The sequence below is a fragment of the Oculina patagonica genome, chromosome 9 (assembly GCF_052425735.1).
Source record: "Oculina patagonica isolate OP01 chromosome 9, crgOcupat, whole genome shotgun sequence".
Taxonomy (NCBI): Eukaryota; Metazoa; Cnidaria; class Anthozoa; order Scleractinia; family Oculinidae; genus Oculina; species Oculina patagonica.
In genome coordinates this window covers 25892376-25916811 of record NC_135766.1, presented here as the reverse complement: position 1 = coordinate 25916811, position 24436 = coordinate 25892376, and the positions used below count along the sequence as shown (strand labels likewise).

The following is a 24436-nucleotide window of genomic DNA, read 5'->3' as shown; positions in this document are numbered from 1 at the left end:
TTATTCTGCCCAAGCCGTTTGGAAATGGTCTTGAGAGACTCGTTGCCCAGGGGCTCTTTTCGCCGTTCTTTAAAACTTTTGACGCTACGATTTCTGCCCAGTTTATTCCTTTGTTTTGCCCCACTAACTGCCCCTGGGTCCCCCAATCTTCGCGCGCCGTTATCACAAAAATACCTCAGTAGGCATTCGGGAATAAGTGCAGAAATGTTAACACAAAGAATAGTACGGGAAATATTGGAGCAAATGCTACAAGTTTGGGAGTTGACTTTGGTACTGATGTATATTTTGCTGCTCAAAAGCATTTTTATTAGAAGCTGTGAATGTTGCTGTTTGAATCGTTTTCTGGAAAGTAGAGGATGAAATTATAGCCAGCCCCCCCCCCCCCCCCCCAAAAAAAAAAAAAAAAAAAAAGTGGGAAGACTCATCTGACTCCACCCCATGATGGTTCCTTGCACCTTGGACTCAGTGCCGGGAGAGGGGGTCGGGGTAGGGTGGGGGAGTGCGAGGATTATAGCCAGGTTTCTTTGGCCCTGCAACCTGAAGCCCTAAACTTGAACACTTAAGGAACCATCAACGATCTAGAAGACAGGCACATACTTGCCAGGAATCTATCACTGGGTTTGAGCCTCACTGGAGTTGCATTTATTTTTTTTAACATTCAAAAACGTAGGACTTAAGCATTCTCTCGTATTGTGCTGTCAGTGAGTGACGCAGCAGGCAAACAGTGACATCACCAACAGAAAGGTAAGAAATAAGCACCTTTAATGAAATATGAATTACATCACCACAATAGAGTAAATAAAGCACCTTAAACTGCAAATTGTAATAACAATAATAATTATAATAATAATAATAATAATAATTTAATAATAACAATGTCTATGAGTTAAAGTATTCAGTATTTTGAAAATTTTGTGAAAACAACTGTAGTGTTGTTTCTTGCCTCTAACAGTGATCAAATACTTATTAAATAGGACATCTTGATATACAAACCATCTCAAGTCATAAAGGAAACATTTAAACTACTATTCAAGAGTTGCAGTGTACAAAGTAAGTTCCTTCAGGGCTGCTGCATTTTATATTATATTTTTAGACCAATATATTAAAAAAACCTGCAACAACCAGACATATATTAAAATAATTTTTGATCACAAACTTAACAATTGTGATTTAATACAAACATGATTATATATCTTCAAACCTTGAGTTAAACAAAAATATTTCCAGAAAATATAATGATATTTAAACACCTCTGGGATGAATTTTTATAAGTAATCTTTGTTGAAGCATTCAACAAGTTTCCGATTCTTGTCATGTCAGCACAAAGTCACAGTGACGTCATGTTGCCTAGCAACTGGGTTTCAACCAAAACAGGTAAACGTCATATCCCAGCTACAATAGCCTTTGTGGCAGACATATTTTTATCTTATTACTTAATCCATCCAGTCCCTACCCTACCCTCTCCACCTAGTGTGTGCTGAGCTCTGTTTCAGAGCCATTATTTGGTCGGTCCCACCGTCCTTCTACACTATGGCTGCTATGGAGACTACCTAATTATAAGAAATTAACGCTTCATGAAAATAACACGAATGTCAAAAATTTGCGTTAATATAAGTCGTGTTAATGTTTATTAATGTTAATTTCCGCGCCGTTAATTAAGTAAAGCATTTATTTCCATGACCTTAAATTTCCATTATTTTGTGCCCAATTTCTGGATACATTTCCAGACGTCTTGACTCTTAGGAAAAGGCATCATTTCATCAGGGTGGAAATCTGCCAACAAGTTCTTTTTTCCTTTGTGTTTGTCGGGTTAATTTCCTTCATTTTGAAATGCACCCCTCTTTCGCGTTAATTTCCTTTATTGGGAAGTAATTTTTTCTTCAATTCACGTTAATTTAAGTTGCGTTAATTTCAAAAACCTTAATTATAGAATACAAGCGCTAATTTCCTATAAAAAGGTGAAAAAATGTCTAAGTACAATAGCACTAATGTGATGGACGAAAAAAAAAAACATCTAGATTACTAGCCTACACAAAGTTTTGTACAAAAAATCTCAGTGAGATGAGGAAGACCATGCAAGGGAGTGCTTTCACTTATAACATGTGCATTACATGTCACAAAACTTGATCAATATTCTCTTCACCAAAAACAATGCCGTCATTTTTGTTACAGCACAACCTTGACCAAAGCACAACCCCTCCCTGTCCTCCCCTGGTCTACCAAGAACTGCGACCTCATGATACATCAACTGGGATAACACACATTGCTGTTCTAAACTTTCCTGTAACTCTATTCCAATTATTTCACCACTATCAGGTATAATTCTTTAAATTCTTTCTAACTTTAGCAGAAGTTAGTTTTTTATCTTACCAAAATGTTGTCAAAGTGCAAATTTGACCATGAGCTGTTTGCGATCAAATCAATTAGAAAAATATGTGTTTAGTCCACACTCAACAAACCACCAAGTTTTAACGGGTACAAGAGCTTACAAGAAATTACTTCTCAGCGCTTTGAATGTCACATGACAGAAATGGGTGTGCCTTACTAATGCTGGCCCACGTTATTGCTTCAAACTAAATTCAATGAATTTTCTTAAATCATATCAGACACACTTAGCTCAGTGATTTAAACTCTCTTGTCAAGGTATAAAGTTAAGTAAGACAACTTGTTTAAATCTTAAATAAAATACAACTGAAGACCCTAAAACCTTATTACAATATGAATACATTTCCAAGCATAATGGCAGGAATAAAGAAATCCACTTTAACTAAGAGATACAGTACTGGTAATGATAAACTATGAAATTCTCCTCAACTGATGCTATAGTCAATATATGGCTGAAGTAGGGAGAAACACTATGTGTATCATACAGCTTCTCGTAATGCAGCATAAAGACCTGCTGATATCAAACCTAAAAGAAATTCAGAAAAACCATTTTAATAACAAGTTTAAGGAGTATCAACAAGGTGTAGTCAAGTGGCTATCCACTAGTGCTACCATAAATTTAAAATAACCAATCAGTTTAACTTTTCTTCCACTCTTCTGTAAAGGTGTCAGCAGACTTAAGTTTTAAGTAATACTTGTTAGCTAAGTTTATTGGATAGGTTTCTTTTTTCCGCTTATATTCTTACTTTGTTATCTTGTAAATAGTTTTATTTATTTTAGTTTCTCGGCAAATTAGCAATTTTTGTGTTTTGCTGCAGCCGCAATGGCTGCAAGCAAAACACATTGAGAGCTGAAGTTTGTGCCGTAAGGTAGTAAGTGCCGTAAGGTGTAAGTGCCGTAACAGAGGAGAAATCTGAACTACCGATGTCAATCAAATCCATGAACAAACAAAATCGAAACCAATGAACCGTAGCGCTGATCGCATTCGAAGTTACGGGCCAAAGTATTCGAACGCAAACCACGTTGGACACGTTGGAAAACAGAAAACCGATTTAAAAGTATATCGCATTGGGAAAGAAAACAAACTGTGGCGCGACCACTCCAGTTTTATGAGAAAATTATTCTGCAGTTTTCATCATTTACGAAAAGAGCGAAGACTTGGAACCTCGCCGAAGGTCATAAATATTTTCTCCAAAGGACCGGTTAGTGCACAGTTTGTAAACTTTCGCTTTGAAAATAAACTTACCCTCACCTTGTCTACACTGTCTACAGCATACTAGTACTGTATTAACTCTGAACTTCATATTTTAAAATAAAATGTATGAACGTGTAACTTGTCACGCAAAGACAGCTGGAAAGGAATATACCATGCTGGTAGGCTGCACCGCTAATTGTAGCTGTATTCGAGCTATATAAAAGACAGCTAGAAACGAATTAATACTAGTAACATCACAATGGGAAAGAAACTTATTCAGTGGTGCACACCGTCGAAAACAAAGAAATATTAAAGGAAGTTCTCATTCACCAGATTCACTGCATCAGATGCAACATTCGTCAGTTCGTGTTTAAATGCGTGGCGACCAGTTTGTTTACTAGTTATTAAAAAATAATACGGTCTTCATTTAATAAACAGTTCATCCTTAAATTTCAGCTTTTCTACGACTGACAGGTAGGTACTATAGTATAAGCCCCGCTAAAATAGCTGGAAAGGGAAAGTTTTTTGAAAAATGAATTTTTGACTGCCAGACGCGCTGGCGCCACATGTTTATTTTGTGAAGATTAATTAAACGCCGTGAAAAATAGAATTTGATGTCCAGCGAGCCACTGCATCTTCGGCTACGCAGTCCTCAGTGAATCCTCCAACTTCACAAATTTCTAAAACTTTAAGAAAACGAACCTTCGCAGAATCAAAAATTGGTCCTTATCGATCTTCCGATCTTGTTGTGAAGACACTGAAATTCGACGAGTGTTCATGCGTGAAGGGATGACTGACGAATGATAATAATTATTTGTAAACTTTCGCTTTCAAAATGAACTTTGCGTTACGTTCAACGCCGTCTTTCTGTTGTTGTACGCCGGTGCGCGTGCGATTATTTATAATTTCTGAATTTTGCATATTTAACTCAGGGTGACACAACAAGTTTGTTAAGAGTTAGTTGTTCCAGTGTTTAATTTGGGTGAAAGTGGTTAAAGAACCACTGTCTTGTCACTAATAAATATATCACATTGAGTTCTTATAAGGTCAATAGATTCTGTCTTTTTCGTTGTTGTTAAAACGCTACCATTGTGACAATGATTCCAAATACAACTAACGGTAACCAGTGAGATAACGCCACTAAAAGAATCACATTGAGTTCATTGAGATTTTTTTATAATGTTAAGAGTTACTGTTTTTTATCAAAGAGACAATCATGTCAGACATTACGTTAACTTACTAGTAATTAAATTATGTTTGCTGTCTTTGATTTCAACATAACATTGATCAGTAAAATTATCAGGATTGAATTAACACAAAGTGACTACAATATAGTGCAATTATTAACCTGCACACAAGTGACAGACAATAAAAGACGTTGGATTTCAATCTCGACTCACTTGTCTTTCATCAACATGTTCCCTAAGACTTTGCTCTAGCAGCAAAACACATGGACCCATTGGGGCCCTATTTTTGTATTTGCTAGTGGCCCAACAAGCCTCGTCAACCGGAGATTAAATAAAGTTATGTATGTATGTAATCACAAGCAGACTTACTCCATTGCACTGTCAATTTAACTGACCTGCAAATGGCATGGTCACAACCCACGCCAGTATAACATTCCTGAATAGTGACCAGTCAACGTGATCTTTGGATCTGACTCTCCCAACCATTACCACAGAACCCACTTTACAATGTGTGGTGCTGATAGGAATGCCAAGGTTAGACGCCAATAGGACAGTCAGAGCTGAACCAATCTCAATCACAAAACCACTGAAACAAAAAAACAAACATGTAATCTATTTACACACTGAAAGGGGTGTATAAATTTAGTTATCTTTAACTCATATTGTAACCACAACAATAAGGTTTGCACAGAGTTACATCTAGCGCGACCCAGATGTTTACAGGGCCTGTTAACAGAGTTACATCTAGCAAGACCCAGATGTTTACAGGGCCTGTTAACAGAGTTACATCTAGCAAGACCCAGATGTTTACAGGGCCTGTTAACAGAGTTACATCTAGCAAGACCCAGATGTTTACAGGGCCTGTTAACAGAGTTACATCTAGCAAGACCCAGATGTTTACAGGGCCTGTTAACAGAGTTACATCTAGCGCGACCCAGATGTTTACAGGGCCTGTTAAGACCCAGATGTTTACAGGGCCTGTTACATCTAGCAAGACCCAGATGTTTACAGGGCCTGTTAAGACCTTGTTTTAGTGGGATGGTGACCTGTCTAAAACCTGCTGCCAATCATAGTTTACATTGTAACAAAGTAATTTTTTTGCTTAGTATCAGTCATGCTTAGTTTACAAGGCTATCATCATCACAATAAATAAAATAAATAAATAAAGGACTTTATTATAGTGTCATAGTACATATATAAGAACACAATGACGACAGTTTCTTCCTCAATTCTTTCGATTTCTGGGCCCAGTAAGCTTTAATAGCACTTCTCCTTTCTTTACTGTATTATAGTACAATTTCAATGCAAGAAGCTTGCTTGAAATCAATTCAATTAGTCAATTCACATAATTATGATTGAGAGCAGCACAAAAAGTAGCCAAAGTAAAACAGACTAGTTCATTCCTTTAAAAGAGAGACATTGAAAATTAGCACCTAAATTTCTGTGCTGACGAGGTAGCCTGACTGAGATCCATGCACTGTCTGTACAATAATTAATAATTCTTCATGGACCCCACGGAGCTAACTATTCATCATTTAAAAGAGTAATTAAGTTGGGGATCACATTTATATTTTGCATAACTCTTAAAACTTCAATAACAATAAATATTTATCTGTACCTTGAGGGAGTTATAGGAGTGAGATCCTCCCCCACTGTCTTGATGACACGCCGTCCCCACACAAACAGTCCGATGCATATACCAACACCTCCATAAACCAGGATCCAGACTGGAATCCGAACTTTCTCTTGTATCATGCCTGACCAGTAAATAACCCACAACGAGATCAATGGACCAATTGCATTGCTACAATAAAATTATAATAAAAAGTTTAGCTTGAATTTCTTGTGATCAATGTTACTTCTTTCTGTGTATCTGTTTAAATAGTTGAGGTTAGCATTTACTAGGATTTGCTATAGGGGCTGGACATATGCCTAGGATATCATAATTCTAGACTTAATGTCATCATATAGTTTTGTCCCAAGATAAGCACACACCAAGGTAATAATTATTACAACTTGAAGAGGGAGGCGCTGCCCCCATACAACTCATTTTATTTTTTTAAGATACATGGCAGGGACCACACTTTGTCTCCAGGAAAAACAATGCCAAACTTGATAACATTATTCCCACATTTTGAACTAAAGTAAAGCATAAATTTTGATCCCTTCTTGTGTAAGTATTTATGCATTCCTATCAGTTGGGTTTTACTGTAAAATTAGCTAAAATCAATGACAATAATGTCATGATAGTTGATTATGAACAGCTAACATTTGTAAGGTAATGTGCATTTGTGGTGGGGGGACAGGGGTGTATGAACCTCCCACTTGCTGTACTGGGGGGACAGGGGTGTCTGAACCTCCCACTTGCTGTACATTCTACTCCCAGTTCCCACCACTTTGCCCCTTTTCTCTTGGGCTCCTGCCTGATCCTGTCCCCCTCTCCCCTACTCATTTATGTAAACTGATGTACCTCACGTCATTTCCACCATGAGCAAAAGCTCCAAAGGATGCAGTCAAAATCTGCAAGAATGCAAAAAGCTTTCCAGTTTTAGGTTCATCAGTAACTCTTTTGGTAGTCTGTGATTCCATCAGGAGCGACATTCCACGAGATCTTGCCCTATCTTTGTGAGCTTCACTGAGGCCATTTTCTTGAATGAGCTCCTTAGACTCACAGGGTGAGTCATCAACAGGGGACTGATCATGAGCGGCCTCGGGATTGTCAGGTTCAGCAGCTGGGACAACTTGTGTTTCACAAGACAAGCTTAACGTAACTTTGTCCTCTTCACTTTGGTTGTTTTCTTCATCAGCTTCTTTCACTTCTTTATTGTTTGCAAACAAATCAAAAAAGCAAGTGTTTTAATAAGTTACCTCAATGTTGGTGGCAGCTCTTCTCTTGGGTGTAAATAATAATAATAACAATAATAATAATAATTAAAATAGGAAAACTTTATTAACCAATTTCTAAAAGAATTACAATGATTTGACTATTCGAATAAGAACTTTATATATAAACATATTATTTACATAATAATAAAAACAGTGTCTTTAAAAATGTAGAAAAATAGTAAAAGCGACTTCGAGAGCAATAATAAAAGAAGAACTATATAATAATAATAATAATAATAATAATACATGTTATTAGGGCGATCAGTGTTTGACATAATAACAATAGGCGTTGTTGCCTATTGTTGAGATTTCTTTCTAAAATTTCTACATAATCCAGATGAATGTCATGGTCTGTTGTTTCCGTGTGAAATCTTATTGCGCTTTCGTTATTAGATCTTGTGCCAGGCTTGTGCTCTGCGCCGCGCGAATTCCACGATCTTTTGCTCTCTCCCACATAGGCAAAATCAAATAAATCAACAATAGGCAACAACGCCTATTCCTTGAGGCGCTACATTCTATACAGGACATTAACTGTGTGAATGAGCATGTGCATTTCCCACAAGTTTATTTAACATTGGGAACATCCCTAGAGACCGGCAGTGTACAAAAAAATTATTATGCAAAAACTGAACCAATTTTAACTCTGATGAAGGTAACAGAGAGTTACCGAAAATTCAGTTTTATACGTTTTTTTATTTTAAGATCAGATACAAACCAAATTTTTATTATATACATGTTACCTTTTTTAAAATATTATGTGAAATGTTATAATTAATTTAAAAACTAATAATAATAATAATAATAATAATAATAATATATTATTAATCTTTTTTATTGGTGCTTGTATTTTAAATGATTGCGTGAAATAAAGTTATTGTTACTATTTTTTTAAAAATAATAATAATAATAATAATAATTATTATATTTAACCAGACACACCTAAGATTCAAGTTTGTATAAAAAATTACTCAAAAAAGATTTTTATTTTTAAAAAATATTTAAATAAAATCAATAAACCTACCACTTGTGTTTTGTTTGTCGTCTTGGGGCTCAGGGACAGTTGGTGACTTTGAAAATGACACAGCAGAGGTACCAGACAGAGTTCTTTCTCGTTCATCACCATACACTTCTCTCAGGATTTTCTTTTTCAAGTATGGACTGACAACGAAATGAACTAGAACAGCTGCTATGATTCCACTTCCAATTGATAAGATCAATGCACCCCACCAAGGTATCCGGTCAAAACGCAACACTATATAACAAAAATCAAATAATTCTGATGTTAAATTTGTTATAAAAAGGTATGCTTTTGCAGATTCACAATAAAAAGCTTAGCTTCATGCAAATGGCTGATGTTGTGATTCAGATTTGCATTTGGTTAAAATAGTTTCAAACTTCTCAAAAAAGTTTCACTTGTTTTCTTTTGTTGTATATTCATTATCTTGATCTAAACATAGAAAAATAAAAAAAAAATGATACTCAGTGATAAAAAAACAAACCAAAAACGATTTTTACACCTGGCTATCACAATCAAACTATGCTATCATCTACACAATTCAGCAATGGGATCTCTCTCACCAAATCTTATTTCTATGTCTCACACACGCACCACCAAGTTACCTGTTTGTTGGATTATTGATGGATGCAATGGACCAAATTAGAACCATCGATAATGTCCAGTTAGAATTATTAAGCATCAATTCTACAGTAGTGTCTTATTCTACAGTAGTGTCTTATTCTACAGTAGTGTAGTAGTGTCTTATTGTACAGTAGTGTCTTATTCTACAGTAGTGTCTTATCTGGTTCCTACCATTAGATCCCTTGTAGAACACAGAGAAGAAATTGATAGCAATTGTTATTGCATAAAACAGGGGAAGTGACTTCAAGCCAATATCAAATGATGTTATCTGGAAATGAAAGAAAAATGAGACTATATTTAATCTGCACAATATCTTTATTTAATTATTACACCATCTGTTAAAGAATTTTATTTTGGTTCAAGTGGAATCAAGCATGGATGACTATGCAAAATTTTGTTGATGCTTTTTTTTTTTTTTTGCTAATACCGGTAAGTACACAATTTAAACATACACTGGTCTTTGTTTCTAGAGTGGCAAATGGGTTAAACTTTTGTCCCTTCTCCAAAAAGTGACACTTTTGAATATATGAACTGAAATGGTACTGCATGACTTTTTTGCAGCAGCGCTCCTGCAAATTGGGACCATTTTTCTTTCAGAACATCTGAAAAAGGTCAAACTTGAGGCTTTAGATGTATTTTGCCTTGGGATTTTGGTTTATTGTAAGTTTATTACTCATCACACTACACTAGCAAGTCCTGAAGGTACAGAAGGACACATAGAGGACATTGAAAACTAGATGCTGTGAGATTAAAGGTGTGGTATTTCAATCTTGCTTGATTTGCCAAGTGTAGTAATCAATCTTTGAAACAGTTCTTCATCGACGGTTACATATTGGACAACAAGATTACAAGCTATTCCCAAAGAAATACTGAGTAATACAAATAATAATTTGGCCATATTCTACAGCTCGGTGTAGTAAAATATCCTTCAAACACACCTTGGACAGGATAAATCGTCGAATAAGTACAAACATGAGAGAGCTTATAAGTCCAGACAGCAGTGGTGACACAACCCAAGAGGCAGCTATAAAAAGAAACAACAGTAATTAGGACTGCAAAGGTAACATAAAAAGTAACAGGCCTCTTTACTGAAGCTACAGCTGTTATAAATAAACTATTCATCAACACAACCCTTGCCACATAAAGAATCAATATCTAACTTCTCAAGCATATATCAATTACATGCTTATTATTTAAGTTACCAAGGAGACAGGCCCTGAGAATGAAAGCAGCAGGTTAATTAATGTACATGCTAATATGACCCTAACCTTACAAGAAATAAATTATAAAAAATGTGGCACACTTTTTTCCACTTATTCCACTGAACATTGAACTTCTGCCACTTAGCTCCCAGGAGTGGCTGACAGCTATTTTTTGGGCAAATTTTTCTGCCCTAAGTTTCCAGAATGACCAATCAAGTTGGTTCTCTTTACCATGCTGCAACTTCATTTCAAGCAGGCAAGTGATATGGAAATATTTAGAAATGATCTAAAAAGAAATTCTTCCATGAAGTTCTTGTATTTTTTGCTTTAAGCCTGGTTTTCACTAGCGACGCAAGCACAAGTGCAAGGATAACAGCTTTAATTTCACCGTGAAAACGGCTTTGTTTCAAGCAAAAGCACAAGCGCATTGCATTTTGATGCTTCTGCTTGTGCTTGCGGCAAGCCAAAGCACAAGGATCAAAATTTGTCCTTTTTGCGTGATTGCGCTTGTGCTTGCGTCGCTAGTGAAAACCAGGCTTTAGTTAGAATGACACTAAAAGCAATTAAACACATAACTTGATTTGTATTGCAGGTTCTTATTTCTCACCAATTAGTCCAAAAGTCTTCCATTTAACTCCTGAAAGTCCATGTGCGACTAATGCATAGCCCATGGTCGCACCAACAACACTGTGTGTCCCCGACACAGGAAGGTTAAAAAATGTGGCAACTATCAGCCATATTCCAGTGCCACTTAATGCACTTAGCGAGCCAATCATAGCCAGTTCTTCTGTGCCATTAAAGGAATTTATATCTATAATGCCTTTTCTGACTGTGTCTACAAACAAAGAAAATATCATGGACCTCATTAACATTTCACCTTGTTTAACTTCTAGTCAAAACAACTCATTAATCATGCAGAAGAATTGTGCAGACTGTGATTATTTTTACTGAAACTACCAGTGCATGAAATTGGGGACTTGATATTACACTATTTTAAACGCCATTGATCACTTTTATAGTAACAGTATTTTCCCACTTGGTTTCCTCTGCTGAAGGTTGTTTCTGGTGCCTGTAGTTAGATTACTCTTTGTTGATCCATTACTGGGACACAACTCTAGGGAATTATAAATTTATTTAGGTATGCACAGTCATGTCAAATGATCATTGCCAAACAAAGCTAAATTCAGCTATAACTAGTTAGAGAATAAATAAAAATATTGATATGTCTGGGTTCATCTGTCCACCTGCCCACTCAATATCTGAGCTTGTTCACAACATACTGCAGATGGTGTGATATTCCATCTCAATGAATGGAATAATTTATGCATTCCAAAATTATCATTATGAATACAAACAAGTAATTGTGAAAGCTAACATCGTTTTGTACTTTAGTTGTAAACATTCGTACTCGTGGAGAGATTAATATCCATGTCGGTTTAAAATCATCCTGTATAGTGAACACTTCAGGGATTAATTAAGATGAGATGTGAATATGAGATATCATGCGGAAAAACACGAATTGCATTTATACGCTCAAGCCTAGCTCCATTGTTTGTGGTGGATTAACTCAATTGATGCTGACCTGACCGATAGCGTCTTCTTTGATTGTTTTTGTACAAACCTAACGGTACATATACAATTTTTTGCAAGCCATAACGCTATAAATAACGCCTCTTATAAGCCCATTTTACCCCAAACAGTGCAAATATCAACAAAATTAGAAATGCAGGCACATGAACAGAAACCTCGTTACATGTAAATTTTACCTGAAACTCTTGCCCCAATTAGAATCGCTCCAGCAAGTTCGAAAATGGTTGCAATAATACAAGCTTGTCGAAGAGTTAACACTTTAGCTCCAACTGAAGTTCCAAATGAATTCGCTACATCGTTTGCTCCTATGCCAAAAGCCAAAACAAATGAGACGATGAAACCTACAACAACTATCCACAGAACGTCACTGTCCTGCGGCTCCAACATGGTGGCTTTTATCAAGCTGCTTGTTATATCGGCTTACAGCATGTACATCGACCCCTGCCTTCAAAGAGTTGTACTTCTTTTGTCGTTTTTCTCTCCAAGGAGATTTGAACGCTCCAACGTACTGCTGTTATTTACAGAATAGCCACGTATAAACAACAAATATTACAAAAACGCAAGTCTCGATTTCAGATTGTGCGAGGCTGAGTCGGACATCAGTATGATCCCATTCAGCGAGATTGAAGCCTGGATAAACAAACAGGTTGAAAATTAGCTGCAAATTCACCAAACCACCGATAAAAACAAGAAATATTTGTAAACAAATAGCGGAGAACTTTTGTTCTTACCCTGAGTGCAGCACGTGGGAGGAGCTGAGCTCGTGCAGCGCGCTATGCACCCTGGACTTTCCCGCGCACAAAATTCGAGGGGCTCATGTTACTATTGTCAGTCTGTGTCATGTCCCTTCCCTTGTCGGACTAAAAATAAATCGCCAATATTGCGAGAAATTACCTCTTTTGGATCATAAAATGCGGCGGACCTGATAAGAAAAAAAATGCAGCTCCGCCAACTGAATTATCGAAAAATAACCTTTTAAATGCAGGAAACCACACAACGCAGAGTACGTAAAACCCAGAACGTCTTGTTGCCGGATCTCTTTTTGCAGAAATGTCAGAAATGTTTGTACCAGACGTCAGAAAAACTAATTAATAAATAATAAATAAAATGCAAGGCTGGCATTACGGCAAGGGTACTTTTAATGAACCAATATTTCGACTTGTACAACTATTCCACTTCAGGGTCAGTGAATTATAGAACTATTGATGCTCTCTTCTGTTTAGTTTATGACAATATTGTTTTTCCGGCCCAGGCTGAATATTCCTATTTTTTTAGCCGAAGTTAGGCTAAAAATATTCTTGTGAATATTTTTACATTATAGGTTTATTTCATGTCTTTTGTACCATGTATTACATAAGCATTGAACATTTGGCTACTGCAGGTTTTTATCGGTTTATTGGCTAGTTTTGCCGTTAATAGATCTTAAGAGAAAGGGAATATTTTTACGGTTTCAGGTGGGCATATTTTTTGAAGGGGTTTATATACGGCCGTTAAACAGGAGGGGAGGCTTATTTCCAGATATCTATATAGAAACTTGCGTTTCAAAAACCTTTGGGCATATGGGCATGCATGGGGGCCATGATTGTAAAACCCTCTAAACATAATGATATGACAAACAAGTCTACATTCGTTAAATATGTACATACATGCATACATGAACTTTATTTATACTCAAATTGACTGCAGCTTTATCCAAAGCTAATATCTTCGAACATAAAGTAATTTATTAATGAATTTACAATAATTTGCAACAAATATAAAATACAATAAGGATATTAAAATAAAAGTATTAAAAGTATTTAAATAAAAACCTATCGAATATTCAAATTGATAAAATATAGCTCTATAACGACGTAAAATATAAAACAAGCAAAACAAATCCAGTAGGGGGTTTATTTTTTCGGAATTTTACGGGCGGTGCGGTGAGGGACATGCTCCATTGTGTTTGCATGCCTTGCATCCCTATCACTCAGTAACCCCATGACTCCCTGCGGTCATCACTCTGTAATGGCGGATGTTAGTGACGTTAGTATATGTGTTGTATACAGACCGACTTATTTTCCTGTCCTGTGATAAACTGAAGTAACTGTTTAGGCTTTGTGGTGTTTAAGCGCCCTGTACCATCAAATGGAAACGTATCAAGGTTGTACACCAGGATTTCCTCCTCTCCCTCAGGGCTGGGAGATGAAAGTGGACCCTGGTTCTGGAAGGCCGTTCTTTATCGATCATAAGACAAGAACCACTTCTTGGGAAGATCCAAGAACACAGAAACTTTATTCGGTAAGCGCAGTTGTTTAAGTTATATGTTAGACTTGTTCACTAATTGTAAGAACACGTGGAAACCTGTGTGTATGAAACACATCAACAAAAATAAGCTTATATAACTGACATTGTATACTTTCTCTCGCCTCGAATGATTTTGTGCGTAAGTGTTTTATTTAGCTTGTGTGAATAATGCTGATAATATTCAAGTGTTATAGCAAAAATAGTAATATAATAAATCTGTTTGAGTTAAAGATATTTTTGGAAGCCTGAAATAGTTGTACAATTGTACATAAATAACGCCATTTCAGGAAGATAATCGGGTTATTTTGGGCATGGCGTGTTTTTATGCCGCATTTTGATTAATTAATGCTGTTGTTAGTCACGCAGAGCATGAAGTTATGCGGAACTTCACGAGTTTATTTCAAATTGTTTAAAACCCATAGCTTTCCTGAAAAGGAGTTGTTGTTAGACAGTGTTATTGTTTCCTAGCGGTTAGAAGGAAAGGAACATTTCAGTTTGTATTAAATTTTAATTTACTTTTATTTATAAGTATACAGCTGTTTTGAGGACGGTTGCCCTTTAGGGTGAGACGAAAATAATAAACAAGCTGAGTTTATTAGGACAGTCTTTCTTGTAACAGCTGTTTGTGTTACAAGTGTATGTATAAACTTTCATGCAAGGCTCAGGCATAACATTACATACTTCTAACATGCTTTTCAACTCAATTCAAGAATTCTGTGTCAAAAAATTGTAAATATCTCACCATACCATTAAGACAATCTCCATTGTGCAGTTCTAGAATTTAAATATCCATACCCACCCCATGGAAGGTCATTGGAAATTCCAAGAGCTGAGGGTGAGGGTCTCGAAAGCCGGGCTCGAAAGGCAAAAATGTTAAAGGAAAGAAATTGGAATTTTCAGAGGGGTGGGGGGAATCAAACCAAAACACCTTCTTGAGAGGGGTATGGATATTTTCTGGAACAACACATTCAAGCCAGGTGCATTGATCAAAGGGCACATCTGGTAGATATCTACATTAGGCTTAGTAGAGATTCTTATACCTTACCGATGTTGTACCAGATCAAATATTATCTAAGCATTTTGCTTTGATTCACTTGAAATTGTTTAGTGGAATTTCTCTCAAACTTTTGACCTTCTTTCAACTTTCATGCCATATGTTTCTCAGGAATACATACCACATCCATACATGTTATATTATTTTATATCACTGATAGGTTACTCATGGAAACTTGCCTGTTCCACTGTACTCTTCACAAACCCACACTGCTGGCCGTCCACTAGTACCACCCTGGAATGAAAGTAAAATGGCCATCTTCAACTCACCAGGGACCTCACAGACTCATAGTAGTTTTGAATTTAATGGCTCTTCAAATCCAAAATTCCCAAGCTTTGGGTTTCACAATGATGTGGCTCCCTTGTTTCAAGCGACAACTGCTCCCCAGTTTTCATCCAGTCCAAGGTGGCCAGCCAGCAGTGTGGATGTGAGGCAGACTGACCAATCTCATAAAAATCTAAACACAGCCATTCCATCACAACAGCAAGCCACAATTTCTCTGAGTTCAGAACAAGAAAGAAAGTGGCTTTATAGTCTTGAACTGACAAAGTTTAAATCTGTAAACATTGGAAACAAGCAGCTCCCTGTTACAGAAATAACTACCATGTTACCACGTTATAAATCACCACATGCCATGCTAATGAATCCATATCTGACCTCAGTGAATCAATCTGAGCAGCAGCACAGTTTGATTGCACCATTAAACTCTCTTAGCTTAAAGGTAAATCTAGCCAGTTCTTTTAAGTATATCTAGAAAAACATGTATACCCAACGTTTTAAAGGAGAGGTTCACTCCAGAATGGCCATTTATTTTCTTTACGCCAATAAAAGGTTTACACAAAGATATATTATTCACCAAAATTTCAGCCTCCAACTTCCGCTATAACCCTACGAAATCTTTCCCAAAACTCGGCAACTGAACGCCGCCATCTTGGAGCTGGTAATGTATGCGTGACGTCAAAGAGCTCAGCCTGAAGTTTGGCGGGAAAATTTTAATAGTTGAAATCCCTTGCTTTATGTATTTCTTGAAACTCTGTTTGAGCAAAATGGAGATGCAGAAATAGGAATTTTGACAAACAAAAGCCACTACAAATAAACAAGGAGTTTTGAGTATTTAAATTTTCCCGCCAAACATCAGGCTGAGCTCTTTGACGTCATGCATACATTACCAGCTCCAAGATGGCAGCTTCTAGTTGTCGAGTTTTAGGAAAGGTTTCGTAGGGTTATAGCGCACGTTGGGGGCTGAAATTTTTGTGAATAACATATCTTTGTCTAAACTTTTTATTGGCTTAAAGAAAATAAATGGCCATTCTGAAGTGAACTTCTCCTTTAACAACTGATAATTGTAAGATAAATCAATAGTATTTTCCTTCAAATTAGGTAAATGAGGAAGATGCAAATTCACCATGACCTAGCCTGCTAATAAACAGCAATTAATGGCATGATAACTTTCCATGTTTTTCTTCTTGTCAGGGACCTGGTGGAAATATGGAAAACCAGAGTCCAGCCCAGGTGTACCAGATGCCGTCCACAAATCCTGGTCAGCAACATCAGACTCCTGGTCAATCTTACCAAATGCCTTTGCCTAATCCAGGACAAGCTTACCAGAATCAAATGTCAAATCCTGGTCAAGCTTACCAAATGCCATCTGGACAACCAAACCGACTGCCATCTGGTCTACCAAACCAAATGCCACCCGGGCAGCAAAACCAGATGCCGCCTAGCCAGCCAAACCAATTGCAACCTGGACAGCCTCTTGGCCAACCTTATGAAGCAAAACCAGTAATTCCTGGTCAATCATTGCACTCTACAGGGTCACCTCTAAGTCAGCCATATCAGACTTCAATGCATACTCCTAGTCAAGCCTACCAAATGCCGCCACAAAACACAAGTCAGACTTACCAGGTACCACCAGCCTCAATGGGAACTCAGCAAGGTGTGACATCAAAACCTGCCAGTGGTCTTTACCAGACATCGGCATCAGGTCAACCTTATCAAGTACCAACTTCACATCCTAGCCAACCATATCAGACCCTGCCATCAAACCCTGAACAGGCTTATCAACCTCCATCCTCAAATCCCAGTCAAGTGCACCCAGATGCTAGATCACTTCCTGGTCAGCCAATGCAGATGCAGGTGCCACCTCCACAAACAAGTCAAGGATACCCAACCCCGGCATCAGCTTCTGGTCAACTATACCAGGTACCATCTCAGATGCAGGTGCGTCGACCATATCAAGCACCGCTGCAAAGCTCCATCCAGGGTCCACCACAACCCACTGGTCAGGCATACTACCAGGCACCAGCACAAGCAAGTTATCATCCATATCAAACACCAGGACAGCCTCCTGGCCAAGCATATCAGGTACAAGTACAGCAGCCATACCCAGTGGATAATACTCAAAACAAAATGCCAATACCTGCTTCAGTTGGTGCAAGTACTCCACAGCATCAGCAGCAACAGCTTGTAATGCCGCCATCCCCTGGGCAACAGTCACCAGGTGTACCACCTCAGTATCCATACCAAGCTAACTATTACTCCTCACCTCATGCGCAGAATGTCCCTGGAAATAGAGCACTGAAACAAGAAAACCAAGGAAATGTGCCATCTCCAGTTGTTGGACAACCTTATCAGACATTACCAGCTCACATGGCCCAAGGACAAAATCAGCAGGATGGAAGACCCCCATCTTATACCCCACCTGTCCAACCACAAGCTCCCCACTGGACACCTCCGTTTGCTAGTCCGGTGCCATCATCAGTTTCTGGTCACATGACTAGCCCATACCATGGAACTCAACCAATGTCATTCGCACCTGAACAGTCAGTGAGTCGGCAGTCACAATCTCAGAATCCACCTTCTGGTTACCCTGTTGGTTCATACCCAAGTGGTGCAGGATACGCACTTCCCGGTCAACAGCCAGTGTCGCGCTCCATTCCACCAAACAGACAGCCCTATGCTCAATCCCCTTCACAAGCGTATGGACCTAGTTACCACCAGTCAGGTCTAACTGATCCTAGAAGTCAATATATAGCTCGTAGATCACCTTCGACAGATGCTAAAATAAGTTCTATTGATACACTGCTCTGTCGTGCAGAGGAATTGGAACCAAGAGTGTTGGGATTTTCAGGAAGAAGAGGTCAGTTGAATATTTCTACGTTTTATTCCTAAAGATATAGCTTTTTTGTTTTAGACTGGTCACAGAAAAAAAGAGAAGTTTCAAATAAATCACTACTAAGAAAAAATACAAATTAAAATTGATTAACCTCTTGAGGTGAAAATTTATGTTGAGTTTTGAGTTTGCATCTCCACAGTCCCATAGCAGCATGCAAATATATCTGATACCCGGGGCCTAGTGAATTCTGCAGTCTGCAGAGATTCCAACCCACTGAGGTGAAAAAATGGGAGATTTTGGTCATGAGCCTCTAGGGGGGTCAGGGGGCATCAACCCCCGAAAATGTTTTAAAAATATAGACCTCTAAGATGCCATTTCCTGCGTTTTGAGATCATAGTCAATGGAAATTTACCAACTAAAAACCATACAAAATGAAGCAAGACCATGAACAAACACAAACATCGCGTGAAGTCAAGGCAATTCACCGCATTACAGCGTCCAAAAACCGTGGTCTGATGCTAGGAAGCACTCAAGGTAAAAGGAGCCCGAGATGATTGGCCAAGATACAATAGAAAAACAACAAAGGATTGTGCAAAAATGGAAAGTGTAGCAGAGAAAACATAATCTTACTTTTCTAGAGGAAAGCTACAAAAACGGGAAAATATTGAGCGAAAACAGGAGGCTGGAAAGGATCACCGAAAACGGGAGGGTTGGAATCTCTGAGTCAGGCTAGTGGATTTTATCCTTGCCGACGGGCAAGTGAAAGTTTATGGGGAACATTTTTGAGTTAGTTAATTATGCTTTTATGGATTTTTTGGGCTAGTGAAAATGACTTTCAGGCTAGTGCATCTTGGCTTATGGAAAACTTTTATTAACTAATATTAATTTTATTTTTCCTTAGGTGATAGAGAGTTTATTTTTCTAGATGAGCAACTAACCAAATTAATTTTGGATCTTGATAAAGTACAGACTGATGGATTAGAAGATGTACGACTGGCGCGGAAGTCTGCTGTCCAAAGAATACAGTTCTTAATTAATGCTTTAGAAACAAAAGGCTAAAACTTTGTTACAGAACAATGGATCAATGGTCCAAAGAGTAAAATGCTCACAACAGATAAATAGCTTGGATAGCTAAAGGTTAAACTAACCATAAAGTTATGCTGATCTTCAAGTTACTGTACGGCATGAATTCGTTGTACGTTTCAAGTGCTATATTTGCACAAATTTAATAACCAAAAGTATTTAGCAAAATTATACTTCCCACAAATTTTGTTGAAAAGGTTTCTTCTGTCAGTGATTAAATATTAATTTGGCTTTTGAGTTCAGGTGTCTTATACCGGTACATTTATTTCTCTCCACCTAAAAATTGTCATTATTTCCAAAACTTATGCTGCAACAAAGTCCCATAAAATTAAAAAAAAAAATCTGCAAATTTGATCTTCACATAATAATTGCGAGGGGTGGAATATGATACTTCGAGACTACTGTAGTATCATTTTGGAAACCCAAGACTTTTTTGCCATACAAAGAAGTTAGGACTCTGAGACCCATGATATGTAACTAAAATTCTGCAAGATGGATAATTTTGGAAGAATCATGAGCCACCTCTGCAAATTATTAATGCTTTATGGTACATCCACAAACCCAAAATGGCAGAAATTCTCAGAGGGATCTGACAGCAAAATTTTCCAAGAGATTCCACTAAATGGGAGCCTGTTTGGAACCAAAGCAAAAAAAATAACAAACAGGCATGTAGAAAATATAATTGTAAGGATTTTGTATACATTATTGATGTACAGTAGTTAGTAGGACATGTTATTTTTTTATTGGTGCTGATAGATTGTAGAACGAAAAAATAAGGAAGTTTACCCCTATGTATCAAGTCTTAGGTCAGCATGCAAAATTTAATTTTCTTTACTATAATTTGTATATTTTTCAATTCTCCATGGGGAATATGTTTTTTAGTTAATGCTGTTTCTGAGATGCTTAGGTCTTTATTTTTACGCCCCTTCACTTTATTTTGTTAAGAATTATCCCATTCTATGAAGGTATGTGGTTATGCAGATACCCATATTTAGCAGATGACATGGTTTAATTTCTTTTCAGCATTAAGGGAGGAATTCCAATTAATTAGCCAGGTCAGGTAGCTGGTATTGTTGGGTTTTCGACGTCAGATCCCCTTATATCATGAACACTGATTCACACTAAATAAATATCAGTAAATTTTGTAGAAAATGCTGGAACAGGGATGCACTAGGCAGCCCAAACCTCTTTTTCACCAGCCAGATAAATTATTAATGGATTATTAATCAATAAATAAATTTTCAAGGAATTTACTTGCATAATTTCCAGGACAAGTCTTTATTTCTTGGGATCCTGTCAGTGTACAGGCAAGTGTAGACTGTACACAGTCCATCTTTCTTTTTTCTTAGTCCATCAAGCATGTAGGGGATTAAAAAGGGGGAGCAGAAAAAAATGGCCATGTAAAATATGAAGGCGAGATGCACGGCCGCGTGTCCGTGAACAAAATCTAGAAGCTGACAAGATGTTTAATTTTTGTTTTCAATGACATGTTTTCCTTTCATTTTACGCCAGATGTTGCAACAGCCAGTTGGCAGATTTTGTTGCCCGTGAGACTTTCTGCTTCAATTTAATCTGCAAGAAAAACATTAGCGATCGTAAAATGAAAACCTTGCTGATAACTTCAGTGCTGACAACAACATCCAAGCATTAGCCAATCATATTTTTGTGTTGTAAGAGCAATGCATAATTCAAACTCCTCTGGTTTTGTTGGTAGTTCCTTTTCTTTACGTGTCTTGCCTCCAGATTTCCCATGGCCATTTTTCGGTAATGCTCTTTTAGTAGCTTCACACTCGATGGACTAAGAAAAAAGAGGGACTGCTTGTAGTCTACATAGGCAGCAGTTTGGGGGGGGGGGGAAGGGGGCTGTAGCCCCACAAACAATAATTTTGGAGGACTCAGCCCCCCCCCCCCCACACACACACACACACACACACACACACATTTCAGTGCCAAAGCAATCGCTAGCACAGTACAAAATCGGTTTGAAGAGAACATGTTCAAGACAAATCCTTTCATCAGGATTGTGCTTGACAGGATAAAATGGTGTTGAACTTTCAACGAAAAACTCCTTTATAATCCCCAAAATGCTACTAACTAGGAGAGATCTACAATCTGTTAAGATTGTCTTTGACCTTAACTGTGGCATCAGTGACTTTAGAGTGTACAAAGAAAGTGTCTAAAGAACAACTCCAAAAGCACCATGAAGTAGGATTGTCGGAACTGCCTAGTTATGCATTGTCACAAATCCATTACAGACACACCTGATAGTGTTCAAGACATTTTGGGAAACTTAAGTAGGGGGATGTGCCTCCTTCCAGGGCAGGAGGGGTATGCGTTTGGCTTGGAGTACGATGGGACCCCTACATCTCTAAACGCTCCGCCGCCTCTGGTCAAAGACAAAGTGTTATTGCTATTGGTGGTATGAACGAGCACTCATTTTAGCTTGAAGCCGAAAGTCTTTCAACTAGTTTAATTTAAGTTGGATGATGATTAAATATTTTAATGTTTCTTGATTTTTAATCTGCTTTTACTTTTAGAATCTTTTAAATCAGGGCTATCTTCCACAAGACCTACAACTTTCAATAGCCCCCTTGCACAGTTATTATAATGTTTAAACCTGTCAGGACCCAGAAGAATTCCACCGTACCAACGTGTTACTACAACAATGACGTTCTTTATATTAAGTATTTGTAACAGATGAAGAAGTCTTGACCCAGCTGCTGCTTCGCCGTCGTCATCACAGTCCTGAAGAAAAGAGTTTCGGGTTTCACAGAAAATTCTATATGCCATGACATTGTGAGTGGCATTGTGTATTTTCCTGTTTTTCTTTAGTTCTTCCAGAACTTGTTTAACTTGATCTGATGTTACTACATGAGCCAGGTGGGCTTGAAAAGTACTTTTTCTGTCTGTGAATGGTTCTCCATGAAGGATCTCTGGGCATGAGTCTGATTCTGGACTCCTAAATAGCTTTAAAGCATCAGATGTAGTTACATCTTCCAAAAGATCACTGCTAATAGTGGCTGATAGCTCTTCTTCAGACACATCATTTTTGCCCTCTTCTGGTAATTTTTCATCATTGTCTAAAAAAAAGAAATACAAATTTGGTGTTACCTCAGCTTCACAGAAACTATTACCATGGTTACAATAGAACATCCTCGGTGGGAACATTGAGTGTTTAATTTTACATTGTGCAGTTCCAGAAAAGGTTTTGCTGTCGTAAATATGGGAATCATTTATACAGTGTGGATGGTCTGCTCTTTTCAAATCTTGTATTGCTTGATTTGCCAGGAAGGGATATCTACTTAGATGTGGGGGTGCTGTGTGGGTGCTATGCTTGGTTGTTAAAACATTTAACCAATTCACTTTACCAACTTCCCTAGCTATTGGTTGTACCCAACTGTGAGTGTTTGCCATAAAATAATAATTTAGATTTAAACAGATCAATAAAATCACTAATACAATAGAAGAGAAGAATGGAAAAAAATCACTTCTTTCAGTTTTGTTCAAGCATAAATTAGCTAATAAGATTGCATCATCTAATTGTTAATGTTGTTTATCAAATTGAACAAACGCAAACCTATATTTTAAGTTTACCACAATTTATACATAGCAGTAAAAGAGAACGGCTTACCGGTGAACTTGATGGAATCACCACTGCTCAATTGCTCGCCATCATTTTGTTCGCGATCATTAAATTTTTCATCAATAAATGTTCTCAGCGCTTCTACCCATTGGTACAGCACAATCTCTCCTTGATTCTCTCGGTAGATTGTGTGCAGCAAGTCCGATGCCTCAAACATTTCAGCATCGTTCATCCAAGCAGAATGGATTTCAAACACGGGAGGAACTCTCGCCGGGTATTGCGGGGGTAACAGAACTTGTAGAGTAGCTGACCACCAAGAATCATTTTCATTGCACACGCGGATTTCGTAGATCCTGTTAGCTTCGTCGATGACCACAAAATCCTGATCATAAATCGCTGATAAAGCTTCAATCTCTTCGACCTGCTGTGCTAAATTCTCCATTGTGATGTGTTATACAACGTACAAACAATGATCTTTGGGCATCCCCGTTTAAAAGTCTCTTCTAAATTATTTACATTTCACGAATGATCACGAATTATTATAATATTCCCAATAAATGATAACGTGGTGTTGTGCATAAAATTAAAAGGCCCAGCAACTAAATTAATTATCAGCTGATCGGCGTTTTCATATACGTGGCGCGACCCCGGCAAAAGTTAGAGACTGCGGTTCTCTCACCAGCGGTATGGTGAATTCTCGTTTGCCTTGTTGTGTCAAAAATCGCGAAGTGTACCATCTGATACAGAAGAACGAAAACATGGCGAACACTCCATTCTACAGAGTTCTCGGTGTATGGAGCGTAGTTCTTCTCTTCCTGATCTTCTTAGTCATTCGTCTGGATAAAGAAACCGACTGGTTTTGGTTCATCATCTTCATTCCGCTTCTAATTTTTGACTGCTTTGTGATTTTCTACATTTTACTTCGAATTTGTCGACATCTCAAAGATGGCGTAGATCCTAACAGGTTCACCGTTGCAAGAAAATTCTGGTTTTTGTTCATGGTTGCCGCAAAGCTTAGTTTCATCATTATACTGTGTTGCAGACTTGAAAACATCATCAGTGCGTCTTATTACGTAGTTTTCATCCCGCTGTGGATATTTCTGTTAGGTCTTGGTTGTGATGCATCAGCTTGGGTCTGGGTTCTGGCAAATGCGAGAGGATAAAGTTGACCAAAACTGAGCATTGAGGAGCGTTAACAGTTGAGTCCTTACAATCATTCTGTGATGCAGAG

The 24436-nt window shown here is 37.7% G+C and overlaps 3 protein-coding genes across 5 annotated transcripts; 1 reads left to right on the top strand and 2 right to left on the bottom strand.

The window, feature by feature from the left end:
* Positions 1-744: 744 nt before the first annotated feature.
* Positions 745-12862, bottom strand: LOC144664876 (sodium-dependent phosphate transporter 1-A-like). 2 transcript variants are annotated; one of them, XM_078526082.1, is made up of 10 exons: positions 12816-12862; positions 12261-12714; positions 11102-11329; positions 10231-10316; positions 9464-9560; positions 8675-8905; positions 7238-7586; positions 6386-6571; positions 5163-5353; positions 745-2911 (listed from the first exon to the last, which is right to left on the bottom strand). In XM_078526082.1, the coding sequence occupies exons 2-10, from the start codon at positions 12469-12471 to the stop codon at positions 2865-2867; spliced, it is 1626 nt and encodes a 541-aa protein (XP_078382208.1). In that variant the 5' UTR covers positions 12472-12714; positions 12816-12862; the 3' UTR covers positions 745-2864. The 2 variants fall into 2 exon arrangements, with proteins under 2 accessions (XP_078382208.1, XP_078382209.1); XM_078526083.1 differs by having other exon boundaries at positions 7238-7583.
* A 1198-nt stretch (positions 12863-14060) lies between these two features.
* Positions 14061-20884, top strand: LOC144666057 (uncharacterized). 2 transcript variants are annotated; one of them, XM_078527409.1, is made up of 4 exons: positions 14061-14364; positions 15585-16145; positions 16898-18563; positions 19441-20884. In XM_078527409.1, exons 1-4 carry the CDS (start codon positions 14212-14214, stop codon positions 19596-19598), a joined length of 2538 nt encoding a protein of 845 aa, XP_078383535.1. In that variant the 5' UTR covers positions 14061-14211; the 3' UTR covers positions 19599-20884. The 2 variants fall into 2 exon arrangements, with proteins under 2 accessions (XP_078383535.1, XP_078383536.1); XM_078527410.1 differs by lacking the exon at positions 15585-16145 and having other exon boundaries at positions 14063-14364.
* On the bottom strand, positions 20491-24001 carry LOC144666058 (protein IMPACT-B-like). Its single transcript, XM_078527411.1, has 2 exons — positions 23254-24001; positions 20491-22702 (listed from the first exon to the last, which is right to left on the bottom strand). Exons 1-2 carry the CDS (start codon positions 23645-23647, stop codon positions 22122-22124), a joined length of 975 nt encoding a protein of 324 aa, XP_078383537.1. The 5' UTR covers positions 23648-24001; the 3' UTR covers positions 20491-22121.
* Between the last annotated feature and the right edge of the window lie 435 nt (positions 24002-24436).

Coding starts and splice junctions, on each gene's coding strand:
- LOC144666058 (XM_078527411.1), bottom strand. CDS start 23,647: ATGGAGAATTTAGCACAGCAGGTCGAAGAGATTGAAGCTTTATCAGCG. Junction 22,703..23,253: donor TGATTCCATCAAGTTCACCG/GTAAGCCGTTCT, acceptor TCTTTTTTTTAG/ACAATGATGAAAAATTACCA.
- LOC144666057 (XM_078527409.1), top strand. CDS start 14,212: ATGGAAACGTATCAAGGTTGTACACCAGGATTTCCTCCTCTCCCTCAG. Junction 16,146..16,897: donor TAAACTCTCTTAGCTTAAAG/GTAAATCTAGCC, acceptor TCTTCTTGTCAG/GGACCTGGTGGAAATATGGA. Junction 18,564..19,440: donor GGGATTTTCAGGAAGAAGAG/GTCAGTTGAATA, acceptor ATTTTTCCTTAG/GTGATAGAGAGTTTATTTTT.
- LOC144664876 (XM_078526082.1), bottom strand. CDS start 12,471: ATGTTGGAGCCGCAGGACAGTGACGTTCTGTGGATAGTTGTTGTAGGT. Junction 7,587..8,674: donor CGACAAACAAAACACAAGTG/GTAGGTTTATTG, acceptor CAAACAATAAAG/AAGTGAAAGAAGCTGATGAA. Junction 6,572..7,237: donor CATGGTGGAAATGACGTGAG/GTACATCAGTTT, acceptor ATTTTATTGTAG/CAATGCAATTGGTCCATTGA.